This window comes from Colletotrichum graminicola (genome assembly GCF_000149035.1).
Source record: "Colletotrichum graminicola M1.001 genomic scaffold supercont1.32, whole genome shotgun sequence".
In the NCBI taxonomy this organism is placed as follows: Eukaryota; Fungi; Ascomycota; class Sordariomycetes; order Glomerellales; family Glomerellaceae; genus Colletotrichum; species Colletotrichum graminicola.
In genome coordinates, this window is record NW_007361036.1 from 250,709 (window position 1) to 265,585 (window position 14,877).

Genomic DNA, 14,877 nt, shown 5'->3' on the forward strand with positions numbered 1-14,877 from the left:
TCGTCCGTCTGATTGCCTCAACATGTCCATTGGGCGACTTGGGCTGGTTCATCGGTACCAGCCAACTGCGGGATGTTTGAGCAAAGCTTAGTTGTTCGAATCCATGGTACTAGAGCAACCGGTTTCAGAACTTTCTTACTAAGGTGTTGAGGTAAGAGTGTTCCAGAGACTTCACTTCGCTTGTTCGGCGCAATTATATAAAGGACTATTCACACCATTCAAGACAAAAAGCTAACCATCATCCAATATCAACATTACAACAACTATTCTCCCTCTGACTACAAGTACCTCTTTGTACAATCTTCACCAGTTACCTCATTTCAATTATGAAATTCATCCAACTTCTGCTCCAGGCAGCATGCCTTACTCCTGCCCTAGTGGTTGCTTTGCCTTTGAAGCCAGCGGGTGGTGAAGATTTCCAGACGTATGGCAACCTCATTCCCAACGAGCGAAGGGAAGCTTTGCCTTTGGAGCCAGCGGGTGGCGAAGATTTCCAGACGTATGGCAACCTCATTCCCAAGGAGCGAAGGGAAGCTTTGCCTTTGGAGCCAGCGGGTGGTGAAGATTTCCAGACGTATGGCAACCTTATTCCCCGCGAGGCCAAACATGCGCGACCTAATGAGCACAGCTTCTAGACTGGTGGCAGCTGCGCTCTTGTTGGTTGGAAAAACTGAGCGGTGTCATTTTGTAAGTCGTCTAATGCGTGCAAGGCTGAACCTGTAGTACTAATCAAGGATGTCACAGAAACCCTCACTGTTCTAAAAACAACAACTTGATAGTTGGAAGTGAGCTAGGAAACTGGAATCGAAATTCCACTGATTTGTACGCATGGGCCAGCAGCCTAGAAGTCTATAGAAGCAGCTACCTCAGACCAGCTTAGACATGGAGAATCCATGGCTTTTACAACCCCGTTTTGCTGATGCATCAACCCATATAAAGTTATCACAGGAGGCTCATGTATGTGTGGCGGATGCCGTTAGCCACACCACGTGCCATGTCACATGAACGAGCTCAAGGGCCCCCTTTATATAGGCCCTCCACCCGTGAGATTCGTCTTCACACAATTCAAGCCTTTTTCACTCATTCGTATCTCCCTATCTGCTGTGTGCTCTAGCTCGCGAGAAAAGTCTTTCCAACAGAAACAATCATAACTTCGTTAGTTGTCAGCTGTTAGTTCTTGCAAGTTTCCCTAGTCTCACAATCTCCAGTGTAGTTAAAGCCTTACTGAGGAGAATAATCAACCATGGCTCTCTCTTTCGCTGAGAGGTCAATGGTACTATTGTGCTAGAAATTAAGTGTGGGGAATAATTTTGCCTCCCTTGTCTACATCTAAGCCTTGTGCTAGGTCCTTTACGTTTTCAAAACAGTTAAGCGTCCTTGTAGGAGTCTTTTAGGAACTATTTTCTATCTCACCTTTAAATCGAATCCCAGACTGATGCTAGCATAGCACTCACTGTGGCTTTTCAAGCAAGATTCCACTTTCTCTGATTTGGTTGTTGACATTACCAATCAAGTTCTTATGGATTCATTGTCACTACTCTAAGTTTTGGAGGGCTTGTAACAACTAATTATCAAGCTCTATAACGCAAGATTTAGCGTCCTTGGATATCTCTAGTAAAGCAAATAATTTACAGATCTTTGAACTTTGAACGTGTTATCAATTACTATAAAATCGAAACGTCCTGATATAACTAGGGAGTATAGCTTTCCATTAGTTATACCCTATTGAAACGGGTACCCCTGTTGTCTGTCAACGCTACATGTTCCACTCGTGAGCTTCCATTTCCTCAGAGCGGGGAAGCAGGAAGGAGCGAGGCTAGAGTGATGCACAATGGTACATAACAATCGCATAACATCGATCAAAGCCCCGAGCTTTCCGTGGGTTGAATATCTCCCACTATTCGGAGTATTTAGTAAAGCATTTATGTGCCTTGTAAGCTTGGCAAGTTGATTCTCAAAAAAGTAACTTTGATATTGATAGCCTCTACCATCGTTCTTGCGGCTCCGGTGACAAGTTTTATTCCTTTCAGTTGAAAGAGCACAGGGTATGTGTAAGTAGCCCCCATTAGCCTTCAGTGCAGTATACTTTGCGAGGAGATCATTTATGACATGCGTAGGCTCACTTTTGTCGACTCGTTCACATTTATTCAAGAGACTGAAGGCCGTTAGGCTGACAGCTTCGTCGGATCTCAGCTGAACATCTCGTTAGCCCGAGAATAGCTTCTTGGCGACCGCATCGTCCCAGGCCAGAAGATGTCTTCAGTGGGTGGTTCCAATTGCGCTCAACAACTTATTTAATGCAAGAAGGGACACCCTAGAGACTGTGAGAAGCAGCTGTGGGACTTTGCCTATGCGGGGGCTGACGTCTCAACAACATTGTGAGTGGAAGGATTTAGATTCAGTGACCAGTTTAGTAATATTGCACCAGTGTTCCGCTCCATTGAAAGCACACCATATTGTGTGAGACTCAGGTCTACCAATGGGAGACCTACGGAAAGCCGGTTATTGAGGCCGACAGCACCAAGACGCTGGTGGCATCGTGGAATGGGATCAACGACATCAACGATATAGCCAATTCAAAGCTTTCTTATTATGGCTGGAGCACTGAGCAAGAATTTTATACCGCTGTTATCGAAGAGCAGGTTGCTGCTCTTGAAGTTGTATACAATGCTGGTCACCGCCACTTTCTCTTCCTGAACCTGCCACCACTTAACAAATATGTACGAAAGCCTTGATTAGTCGGATCATTTTTGGTCTACGTGTTAATTAGCAACCAGCCTGCTTTCCAGTCCGACCCAACGAGCCTTCCAAGTACGTAGATGATCAAGATATACAACGAGGTCGTCAACTAGACAGCCAAGATCTTCTCGGGGAAGCACACCGACTCTACGGCCTTAGAGTTCGATGCGTACACAGTACAAATGGCTTACCCAGGTCTTCAGCGACGCCGCGTATTTCAACATCACCAACACCACATCCTTCTGCGCCACTTACAAGGATTGGGAAATTAACACGAACTATATTACTTACGGCTGCTAGTCCATTAGCCGGTACCTTTGGTAGAACTCTGGCCACATTGCACTAGCGTGCACAAGGTTTTGGCCGACAGCGTTGAGGAGTTTCTGCTTCGCAAGAGCGTCGGGCGCTGCGGCGGGACGAATTCAACAGAGTTCGCATGAGGAACTCAGTGGATCAACGGGAAAGTCACTTGATACAAGACTACCTAGGTCCTACCGACATGAGCGCACAAGAAACCATCATTTCCCGGGTTGGCCCTGACAACTTCATCGGAGTCTGTTGGGCAGTATTCTAGACATGCTGCAGAGAACCCGATCAACTATACAAACACGCTCATGAAAGGTTCCTATTGCCGGGCTGCCGCCGGTGAGCTTCGGAGCTACTTGTACCAGGATAGGAAGGTCAACGTCTTCATCGAATCAGCACCCCGAAGCCGGAAACGCCCCCACCCCCTCTCTCTCGTTTGTGATCCTTCGGGTCGAGATATGACCAACGCGTCACGTCTTACGCACAGAGACATCGTAATCGTCCCCGTTAAAAACTCGGAAAGCCCCGTTGAATTCTGAGGTTAATTCTTCCTGCTCCAAACTGGCATTCGGCGTTCGAGGCTAAGATGTTGTCCTCCGCTTCGTTGTTGCTCGGTGGGCTTATCGGGCTTGCGACCGCGCAATTCCCGCCCACCCCGGAAGGGATCAAAGTGCTGAAGTCCAAATTACACGAAAATGTGACGATTTCTTACAAAGAGGTAAGCATTGCATCACTTGTGAACGCCGATTCCTCCGTCCCATTGACCTCTCTCTGTTAGCCTGGGATCTGCGAGACGACGCCGGGGGTCAAGTCGTACGCGGGCTACGTGCGGCTGCCGCCTGGTACTCTGGACGACGTCGATGGGGAAGCGCAGGACTACCCCGTCAACACGTGAGAGATACTTCGACGCGCTGATCTGGCCAGAGCTCACAAGTGCAACAGTTTCTTCTGGTTCTTTGAGGCCCGCAAGGCACCGGAGAATGCCCCGTTGGCGATTTGGCTCAACGGCGGTCCTGGCGCGTCTTCCATAATGGGACTCCTCGAGGAAAATGGTCCCTGCTTCGTCAACGAAGACTCCAAGACCACTCGACTGAACCCGTGGAGCTGGAACAACGAGGTCAACCTCTTATACATTGACCAGCCTACTCAGATGGGGTTCTCTTACGACACCCCAACGAACGTTTCTATCCATGAAAGCGAAGATCCTGGACTAGGTATTGGTATGCACATGTTTCCCGCCGATTTCAGTGACGGGGTCCCCGAGGCCAACTTCACGTATCGGTACGGCACGGCCTCTAGCCAGAAGGTCTCGCAGACTTCCAACACGACGGCCCATGCTGCTCATGCTTTGTGGCACTTTGCCCAGACCTGGTTCTTCGAGTTCCCCGGCTACAAGCCTATCGATGACCGCATCAGCCTCTGGACGGAGTCTTACGGAGGACACTACGGGCCGGGCATATTCCGGCACTTCCAGACCCAGAACGAGCTCATCCGGAACGGATCCTCACCGGAGAAGAATGCCCAGTTCATCCATCTCGATACGCTGGGGATCGTCAACGGCCTCATTGAGTTCACGATCCAAGCCGAGAGCTGGATCAGTTTCGACTACAACAACGTAAGTGAAAGAACACTTGGCGACGTTGCATTTCTCGGAGGCTGCCGGAATCGCTGACGATGAAACGCAAAGACGTATGGAATCCAGGCGTTCAACCAATCTATCCATGATGAGATGATGTACAATTGGACACGCCCGAATGGGGTCAGAGATGGAATTCTTGACTGCCGAGAGGCCCTTAAGGAGCATGGCCCGTTCCTCGCGAGCCGTGACAAGAAGAACGTCACAGAAATCTGCGGGTTTTTCCTCGACCAGTGGGTCGAAGCTGTGGCGCTATATCAAACGATGCCCGATGGAAAGGGCTGGTACGACATTGCGCACGACAAACACGATCCCTTCCCGGCTCCGCATCTGTACGGCTATCTCACCGAGGGCGACGTCCTATCATCACTCGGCGTGCCTGTCAATTACACGGAGGCGGCGGGTGCGGTAAGCAAGAGCTTCAGCCAGACATTTGGTAAGAAAGGCCCCATCTCCTCGGGCGGGAGGCTACTTTGGACGAACAGCATGCTTAGAGGATTCCAGATATAATCCTAGGCGGGTTCAGCGAGTCAATTGGGCACCTTCTCGACAATGGGGTTAATGTTCACATGATGTGTGAGTTGCCCCGCCATGTTCTGTCCAAGGCCATCCTGCAGTTGCTGTCAACTCCCTTTGATTCTAACCGTGCCATCTCGGCTGTGTAGACGGTGACCGCGACTATGCCTGCAACTGGGTGGGGGGCGAAAAAGCTAGCCTGGCGATCCCATACAACCGGTCGGTTGACTTTGCCAACGCCGGATACGCTCCCCTCGTCACGCCGGATGGGGTGACGGGGATGACGCGACAGTTCGGCAACTACAGCTTCTCGCGGGTTTACCAGGCCGGCCACGAGGTGCCGGCGTACCAGCCCGTGACGGCGTACGAGGTCTTCATGCGCGCGACCTTCAACCGGGACATCGCAACGGGGCTGACCCCCGTGACGGACGAGCTGTCGACCGTCGGCGTCAGGGACACATGGCACATCAAGAACGTCCCGCCGCCGCAGCCGGACCCGATCTGCTACGTGCTGAAGCCAGAGACGTGCCATCCCGAGATTTGGGAGAAGGTCATCAACGGCACCGCGCTGGTGAATAATTGGTACGTTGTCGGGGACGCGGCTGATGACGTGATGGTCGCACAGCCCGGTGATTATGGTGGTGTTGCAGGTCAACAGACTTTTGGAAAGTTGTGAAAGGCCACTCCCACGCGCCGCATTGCGTTGCGTTGGCGCAAACGACGGTTCGGCGGCGCGCGTCGCAAGTTCGACAATATACGAGGCAGCGGACTGAGAGATCGTCGGACAAGTGTGTTTCGGTGATTGGACGCACGATGGGGGAAAAGCCAGGAAACATGCAGCTCGAGTCGCGGTCCTACGCCCTAGCGTCGGCGTCTGGTGGGTTATAGTTACAGACCGGCTGCTCTAGCTCAAGGCTTCTCCATTCGAGGCCCAATAAACCAGATAAACCAAGGTTAAGATTCTCCCGTGTTTGCACACAACCCATGCCCAGCGTGTGGGTGTGTGACGTTAGCCTGTGATCCTGGTCCGTCCAAAAGCTTCCCACCAACCGATCGGGGGAAAGCCTTCATCGGCAAGACAGACGACCCGCCTAACAGGCGGCATTTCGTCCGATCCGAGAGCTTGGGAAAGCGATGACGGGAGGATGTTGCGCCGGCGGCAGAACAGCACAGGCCTCCCCGGGAGGCGCATCACCGAGTGTGAGTGAGCTGGACAGGGGTAGCTGGCTGAGACTGTGCCTGTCAGACTGGAAAGGGAACAGAGGGTTATTGGACATACTTGGGAGGGGGGGGGGCTGGGGGGCCAACGCGCGTGTAGCATCGAGGATCCAGACGCTTGGGAAACGATCAATGCAGTGCACAACTTTCACATGCTAGTTTCGTCCGACTGACGAGAGGCGGGGGGAGGTTCGAGATCATGTCAAAAGACGCTGCATCCCCAACCATTTCCTAGACAATAAGGGTCTCGAGTGGGCTCTGTTCCTTAACATATAACTGTGCCGTGCTTGTTTCTCTTTGTTTGGTACCCAAAACTCGGCTGATCGACTGTATCATTCTGGACGTGCTTAAAGTATTGGCTGAAACAGAGCTGAAACCCCCGTCCCCTGGAAGAGACGAGACATTCGACCCTTTTTGAAGGCCTGCTGCCACGGAATAACACAAGTTTCCATCAGGTCCAGAAACGACAAAAGACCTGTGTCAACTATTGGAAAACCGTCCCAAGAAACACTCAAAAAGGGGGCGACCACCGGATACGAATACCGACACGAATATCAGATACCCACGGCATCAGAAGGGAACACAGGACAAAAAGAGAAGAAGAAAGAAACATGGATGGAAAATCGTTCTCATCACGCATTAGCGACCTGGTCAAAGTAAGCAAGCAGCAATGCCTCCCAACTGTGCAACTGAGCGACCTTTTCAAGAGGGGCGACTTGTTAGCGCGCATGATTCACGGAAACACACCGCTGACGAAAAGTGACGGCTTTTAGTTTCTATCATCAGTACAAGGCGACCTGTCCAATGTCACCGCCCCTCCCTCGTTTCTGGCGCCGTCATCCGTCGTCGAGGTCGGCCACTGCTGGTGCCAGCGGCCCGGGGTCTTTGTCGCCCCGGCGCTGGAGCCCGATCCGGAGAAGCGCAGCCTAAAGGTGCTGCGCATGATCCTAATCGCCATGCGCAGCCAGTTCTACGTCGCCGGCGCGCCCAGCGTCAGCATCAAGAAGCCCCTCAACGCCTTCCTGGGCGAGCTGTTCCTCGCCTCATGGACGGACCAGGACCGCAAGGCCAGGACGGAGCTCGTCGCCGAGCAGGTCAGCCACCACCCGCCCATCACGGCGATGCACATGGGCAGCAAGGAGCACGGTATCCGCGCCGACGGCTACGCCCGCGTCGAGATGACCTTTTCTAGCAGCGTCAACATCCGCCAGGTCGGTCACGCCATCATTCACATCGACCGCTACGACGAGGACTACCTCATCCCCTTGCCCGAGGTCAAGGTCCGCGGCTTCCTGAATGCTTGCTTGTACCCCGAGGTCCTGGGGACGTACTACATCGTCTCCAACACGGGGTACGTCTCCGAGATGAAGTTCTCTGGGAGCGGCGTCTTCCGGGGAAAGAAGAACTCGTTCGAGGCGCGCATGTACCACAAGAACGACAAGAAGAACACAATCTACGAGCTGCAAGGGTGCTGGAGCGAGGGCTGGACGATCAAGGACGGCAGGACGGGCGAGATCATCGAGAAATACGAGGTCGACGCGCTCGAGAACCTCCCCGCGCCCATGGAGATCGAACCGGTCCAGAACCAGGACCCGTGGGAGTCGAGGCGGGCGTGGAACGGGGTGATCGAGGGGCTGAGCAGGAACGACTTCCGGCAGACGGTGAACGCCAAGAGCCAGGTGGAAGAGGCGCAACGGCGCATGAGAGCCGAGGAAAAGAAGAAGGGCGAGAGCTGGGAACCGTTGTTTTTCAAGAGCATCCCGGGAGAGGAGCACGACGTCTTCCACCGGTTGGCTAAATCCGTTGATTGGCAGTTGCACGACAAGCATACTAAGGGCGTTTGGAAGATCGACGAAGCGAAGAGGGATTCGGTCCAGAGGCCGTTCAGGGGAGATTTAACTCCATTGGGCTAGACCTCCTGCATTTGTTATATTCAATATCATGTGTTAATGCGTTATGACCAACAAGCGGCGTTCAGTTCAGCCATGAAGATGCGCCCCAGGTATCATCATGTACATAACCAGATGACTATTTATAAGCGCAGAACCAATTTTCCAACCGGCCTGCCTTCTCAGAGGTAGCTGATTGCCTTTTTCCGATGGTTCAAACTCAAAGACGGAATCGATTATGTCGTCGAACCCGAGTCAGACCGTGGCGGATATAGCGGCACAGAGATCCTCCAGATCAAGGCTTGATCCCGTATTGATGCCCCTGGAACAAACTAAGCTTCATGTCGGCAAGGATTAGACATCACCGCGACCTTACCTGACGTTAACTCTTCTGTCAAGAATCGTCGACACAAAGTCCTTCAAATGAGCCGGGTTCCGCTCGCCTAGGTACCCGACTTGGCTCACGACGCCACCACGGCGTGTGCATTTCACGCTCTGCACGAGCGATGGAGTCCCTCCGTTCCCAACCACCAGGTTGACGCACACGCCACCTGTCAGCTCGAGCACATCGGTGTGCTAGTTAGGATTCGCGCTATTACTAACGCCGTATACAGGCGCGGAGGGAGAGGCTTTCTGGGTCGCCTCGATCTTTGCGTCGCTCGGAGAACTGAGGATGATCTTGAACCCGGAAGCTTGCGCAAGTTTGAGTGCAAACATGGCGACGCCTCCCGTGTCTGTCTTCGTCTTCAGCTCTTCTGAGCTGGTGAGTGAAGCGGCTTGCAGTCAGTACCCTGACTCAGGACGCTTTGGCCGATCGACAAGCCCTTGCGCGCAGACCAGGCGGTCGCGCCGGCGCACGGGATGATACTCCAGTTGACCCAGTCAACATGCGGAGGGAGCTTCGCCAGCAGCTTCTCGTCGAACACGAGGTGGTCCGCAAGCACGGCGTCCTGGTCCGCGGCACGCCACGACCGCCCGGGCTCGCGGCCGGTCACAAACTCCGTGTCGATAACGGGCGCCACGCGGTCACCCACTACCAAGGACCCCCCACCTTGTCGCCCGCCGCGTCGTTGCCCAGTATGCCGCGGGGCAGCACGGGCCAGGGGTTGCCGCCGTTGGCGATGTTGGCGTCGCGGTAGTTGAGGGCGACGGCGCGGACTTTGATGAGAACTTGCGTGGGCGATAGGGGCAAGCGGAGCGGCTTGACGACGAGCTTCACTTTGGGCGCGCCAGGGGTCAAGTCATCGGTGCGGCGCCATGCACGACGATGGGTTGGGAGGTTCGCGGTTTCAAGCATGGCTGACAAACTGCTGATAGAATACCGAGCAACAAGGCGGATAAAAAGATGTGCTGATAGGGCTGGCGAGAAAACATACGGTTATGTATATTATTCCATGATTGGCAATGGCCTCGAAGGACCTTGGTAAAGACAGCAAAAGCAGGACTGCTGTCCCAGAGGATTACAAATAGATTCAATGTTGATAATCGTGGTCTAGAAACTGTCAGTAGGGCTCTTGTAAAGACGCTAATACTTGCAGATCATCTACAAAAACATCACTCGAGACTCGTACGAGTTATACAGGTCCCAGAAATCTCGAAGACAATCCAGGGAATTGGGGGAGGCGACATAGGCTACTCCCACAAGGACTTGGATTATCAGATTGAAAGCCACCATCATATCGCCCGGCGAAACTTGGAGATCGTTGTGAGCTCACGCAGCTAATACCAGGTGGCGTGCTGCGGCAATCATTACTACGTTGAGCCGATACTTGAAGTTTGGCCTTGGCCGCCGAAGTCAGAGCAGTGGTGGCAATACTCCGCTCACGATTTCGATGCTGGCGGGATGCTCCGAGGATTGATTCTCTCCGTGTTGTCCCATTTTCCGGAGAGTAACGAGCCCATATTCAAGGGTTCTGGTTTATCTTGGGAGGAGATGCTCCCTTCGAGTCCTTGTAATGTGCTATCGAATCCTCGGCGAGGCAGTAATGCGAAGGTAAGCGGCTTGGCCTACTTCGCTCGAATATCTGATCATCCCTTGACTAGTTTCGCTGGTATTGGCCCTGTCTACACAATGCAAAGTACCGCCCACTAATACGATAGCCTGTCTTCGGAGAAATTCTCATGTTTGTCCTCTTTTCCTTGACTGAAGGAAGCAGAAACTGCATCCTTGGGCAAGACATCAGAGACGTTTAAGATCTCTATCGTATACCTTCTGGAACGTGTGGTCAACGCGCCCCACTCCAGCAGTTCGCGGATCAGCAGGTTATTCGCATTCCTGGCCATCCAAAGGCTTTGGTACAAGTAATCAACAAGCCGCTTATCCAGGAGAGCTACAAAATCACGCTGGAGGATCTCCGTGTTGTCGTGGCAGACCGCCTCCAGAATCAACCAACAAACTTAGATCCGGGCTGCAATGTTCCGTGATGGGTCCCAAGATGAGACGTCAGCCACGACGACGCCTCCGATGCCTTCTGGGAAACCTGGGATGCTAGTCTCCGCGTTGCAGAAACGACCCGCTATCTTTCAGCTCAAGACTATTTGAGCCCAGGCTTCATCTGTCTTTTCTGCTGTTTGACACAGTTGCCGTTTACACCGACACGATGATGAAAGCAGATTTTGAGCGATCATCATCGGGGCCAGGCAAATTGGTCGCAGACTGCTGGGACCTTACCGAGAAAGCCGCAAAGATACCCGTACATTTATGGAAATGATGAGCTGCTTTTATTTGCTCTTGAACTCGTCTGTCACTACAGAAGGAAACACACGAACAGGGAAGAGTATAGGGACTTGCTCGCCTTGTTCGTTCGATTCTGCCCTCTCGATAGTGGTACATTGTGGAAGGAGTTGGAAAGATTTGTCATCTCTTTCATGAATGTGCATCGCAATGGATATGTGGTAAACCAGTTCCAATATAGCAGAACGAAGACGAGATTCCTTTTAAGCAAGCGAGGATGCTGTGGCCTTCGACCCTCCATCATGCGACGAAGGGATGTATGCGCGATTCTGTTCGGGACTGAAATTCCTATTGTCATCAGACCCTGTGGTAGAAGAGGACAGTACAGGTTGGTTGGTCAGGCTTGCATGAACGGCGCCTTGATGACAAGATTGTTGGAAAATGGGAGGAGGGTGACCCAACTTCTAGAAATGGGGATATCTGCTTGATATTAGCTTCATTTACATGAACACCGGTATTTTTCCATGAAGTATTAGGGAATATTCGGTATGAAAGGGGCCGACTGGGACAGCAATGTTAATTTAGGTATCGCAGACAACCGTGTTCCTGTACTATTGTCCACATGTGATCTGCAGGTATCCGATGGCTAGTTCATCAGGCCATCATTTTGTTGAGGATGGAATGCATCATACATCAAACCACACACGGTCGCCATTATTAGTGTTGGTCTCGTCTGAACTGTTGCCGTCAGCTTCGGCGGCTGCTCTGAATGAGCCGCAGTGAACTCGCTCGGATGCCAGAAAGGGTGAGCCCTCGATCTTATCAGGGTACATGCACGACTGACACCCGGCTGTCTATGGCTTTGATTATATAGCTCGAGAACGGCAAGGCATCTGTTGAGATGAAGGGCGAGGTGGTTCGCGCCCTGTCTATTCATCTCATAGTTTGCAGAAGAGGCGGCGCGCTCGTACAGCGACACTATCCCGTCATCGTACGCAACACCACGGCCTTGGCATTCAAAGAGCCGGTGAGCGTCTGCGGTATTACCACCCCGTGCAAATTCTCAGTCGCTTTGGTCATGCGCAAAATCGAGCCTGTGTTTGCAACAGGGTGCTCAGTCATTATCAAGGCATCCAAACGGAACACTCCCTTCAACACCCCAGCGCTCGCCACGTTCGCTCTGGCCGCCGACGTTCCCCAGTAAATCATCCATATAGTGCCAGCCAAGGATAGGGAGGCTTCAATAGAGCTTGTAAATAACTCCATTGTGAAGAAGCTCAGCTTCACTAGCTCCACGGGCGTCGGGAAGGTGCTTCGAGACCTGCGCGATAAGCATACGGGCTCTTCCGTATCCCCCGGTACCCAACCAACACACAGATAAAAGTGTTTCGACAGGTTTCTTGTTCACGAGAAATTCCAATACGAGCTTATCAAGAAGATAGCCCAGCGCGTGGAGGGGTACAGGCTCGTCCAAGACATCGACGAGGGCACCACACATGGCCCTCTCGTCAACGCCGCCGCCTTCCAGAAGCTTGACGCCCACGTGAAGGGCGCGCCTGCGAAAGGCGCCGTTCTACACACAGCTGAGAAGTTCCCAGTAGATTTAAAAGGATAATCCTACGAGCCCACATTTATCAGGGGGTCACGATCGAGATGGGGGTTGCGCACGACGAGATCTTTGGCCCGCTGGCAGCCATTGTCCCCTTCGGGACCGAGACCAAGGCGGTCGAGCTGGTCAACGCGATGGAGTGCGGTCTTGCCGGAAATTGCTCCAGCTGGAACATCTCCCGGGACGTGCGTGTGGCATGACGCCTGGATTGCGACATGCTGAGAGTCAACACCAGGCCTCATCATCGCGGCCGGATCGCCGCTTGGTAGTGTGAATGGAAGTGGACTCGGGCGCGAGGGCAAGCGAGTATGGTCTGGCAGAGTATCAGAACACCAAGTCCGTGGCTATTGGAAACCTTGAATCCAAATGGGGGTGACGACTCCAGAGTTTGAGATGGCGGGAAAGGGTAAAACAACTGGCACTCTTATGTGGGTGTTGGTTTCACCAGGTTGGTGATACGGTTAACCGTACGTATTAATAGGCAGTGACAAATAATAGGGGTAAATACTAGTTCTGAATTATGCGTAAAGGAAAAGAAACTATTATAGGATTACGTAGCGAATCCACTGCGTAATATCCCTATAAATCCAGTGGATCTACAGCAAATTAGCCGTAGTTATTCTGGCTGTTTAGTGTTAATCTATACTACTAATATCTAGGTAATAGTCAATATTATAACACTAGTAACCTTCTAAAGTGCTATAAATTATCTTATTTTCTAGTTATTTATAAAAGGCCTAAAAACGTAATAAAAACAAAAAGCTAAAAAGTATTTAATACTTTTTATATATAACTTATTATATATATAAAACCTATTTATTTATTTATATCTTTAATTAACTACTATTAATTAACTACTCTAGCGCTTTATTAGGTAATACCTTTATAAATCTATCTACTAGGTTATTTTCCTCTTATATCTATTAGATCTTATAGATCTTATGTTACTTATATAACTAGTAAAGCGCTATAATATTAATTATAAGTTACTTTTTTTTAGTAGTGCTAAGCTTTATAAGGCACTTATAGAGGGAGTATAAGTTAGTATAAAGAATTATTAGGATTTATAGTAACTTAAGGCAGTTAGTAATTATTATAATTATAGTACTAATTATATAGGTAATATTAGTACTAGTAACTATACTATAGACTTTAGAGGCTAGTACGCTATATATAACTTTTTTATATTTTATTAAGCTAAAGTAGATAATATTACTAGTAAGTATAAATTTCTTATTATTAGTAGTAAGTTATATAGTACTACTTTTATTAGTAAGTATAATAATAAAACTAAGTTATAATATAAAATTATAGTTATTTATAAATAAGCTATTAATAAATATAAAAAGCTTTATAGTTATAAGGTTAATTAGCTAAAAAAGCAGGCTGTAGTTAAGGTAACTTATTTACTACTTAATCTAGTAGTTAAGAGCCTTAATCTCCTCCTCTATAGGCTCTTAGTGTTATATAGTAACTAAATAGTTAAAGTAAGCCTTAGGTTAGTAGATTAACGTAATATACGCCCTATAGGCCCTTTACTAAGTAAAATCTTACTTAGTAGTAAGTAAATTTATATTAACAGGCTAGAGCTTCTTACCTTAATCTTTTTAGTAAAATTTTATTTTACTATTATAGCTAAGGGAAAGTATACTACTATTAAAGGTAATAAAATTATTAATAGTTAATAGTTACTTAGGCTTTATAGTAAAAGTTACCTTCTTAAGCTCTTTCTCCTTATAAGTAGAGAATCTATTATTTATAAGGCTAATTATATTATCTATTTATATACTAATAAGGCTAAAATCCTTATTATTAGCTAATAAAATAAGTAGGTAGAGGTTAAAGGTTAATAAATCTATCTAGAGATTCTCTCTATAGTAATAGTTATATATAGCCTACTAGTAGGTGCCTGCTTTAGTAATACTATAAAGCAGCTTTATTACCTTTATAATAAAGTTACTAAGGTAAAGATAGTAAATTTATATAAGAAGTCTTAAAAGAATAATATAATTAAGTAGTGTTATAAATTAGGTATACACCTAGGTAATATTATATAACTAGAGGTAAAATCTATATTATAAAAGTAATAAGGTAAAAGTAAAAATTAGTTACTAGGCTATCTATTAGATTATAAGTAACTATATAAGAATTATTTTCTTACTATTATTAGTATAACCTTAGATAACTAACTATAATTTCTTATATAGTTACTTATTTTTTTTAACCTTATATACTATATATAACTTAAAGATCTATACGTTACTATACGTTTTCTTATTATAAGTAATAA

At 49.1% G+C, this 14,877-nt stretch overlaps 5 protein-coding genes across 5 annotated transcripts; 4 read left to right on the forward strand and 1 right to left on the reverse strand.

Moving 5' to 3' along the window:
• Positions 1 to 326: 326 nt before the first annotated feature.
• GLRG_07736 (uncharacterized protein) lies at positions 327 to 635 on the forward strand (the record flags this gene model as incomplete). Its single annotated transcript, XM_008098295.1, has 1 exon — positions 327 to 635. The coding sequence occupies one exon, from the start codon at positions 327 to 329 to the stop codon at positions 633 to 635; it is 309 nt and encodes a 102-aa protein (XP_008096486.1).
• A 2,996-nt stretch (positions 636 to 3,631) lies between these two features.
• On the forward strand, positions 3,632 to 5,873 carry GLRG_07737 (serine carboxypeptidase; the record flags this gene model as incomplete). The annotated part of the gene is made up of 6 exons (XM_008098296.1): positions 3,632 to 3,763; positions 3,824 to 3,936; positions 3,988 to 4,660; positions 4,733 to 5,117; positions 5,186 to 5,257; positions 5,347 to 5,873. 6 exons carry the CDS (start codon positions 3,632 to 3,634, stop codon positions 5,871 to 5,873), a joined length of 1,902 nt encoding a protein of 633 aa, XP_008096487.1.
• A 1,153-nt stretch (positions 5,874 to 7,026) lies between these two features.
• On the forward strand, positions 7,027 to 8,328 carry GLRG_07738 (oxysterol-binding protein; the record flags this gene model as incomplete). Its single annotated transcript, XM_008098297.1, has 2 exons — positions 7,027 to 7,071; positions 7,189 to 8,328. The coding sequence occupies 2 exons, from the start codon at positions 7,027 to 7,029 to the stop codon at positions 8,326 to 8,328; spliced, it is 1,185 nt and encodes a 394-aa protein (XP_008096488.1).
• Positions 8,329 to 8,559: 231 nt separating this feature from the next.
• Positions 8,560 to 9,601, reverse strand: GLRG_07739 (alcohol dehydrogenase GroES-like domain-containing protein; the record flags this gene model as incomplete). The annotated part of the gene is made up of 5 exons (XM_008098298.1): positions 8,560 to 8,626; positions 8,681 to 8,855; positions 8,904 to 9,038; positions 9,095 to 9,284; positions 9,356 to 9,601. 5 exons carry the CDS (start codon positions 9,599 to 9,601, stop codon positions 8,560 to 8,562), a joined length of 813 nt encoding a protein of 270 aa, XP_008096489.1.
• Positions 9,602 to 11,771: 2,170 nt separating this feature from the next.
• GLRG_07740 (succinate-semialdehyde dehydrogenase) lies at positions 11,772 to 12,787 on the forward strand (the record flags this gene model as incomplete). Its single annotated transcript, XM_008098299.1, has 4 exons — positions 11,772 to 11,783; positions 11,853 to 12,178; positions 12,374 to 12,575; positions 12,617 to 12,787. The coding sequence occupies 4 exons, from the start codon at positions 11,772 to 11,774 to the stop codon at positions 12,785 to 12,787; spliced, it is 711 nt and encodes a 236-aa protein (XP_008096490.1).
• Between the last annotated feature and the right edge of the window lie 2,090 nt (positions 12,788 to 14,877).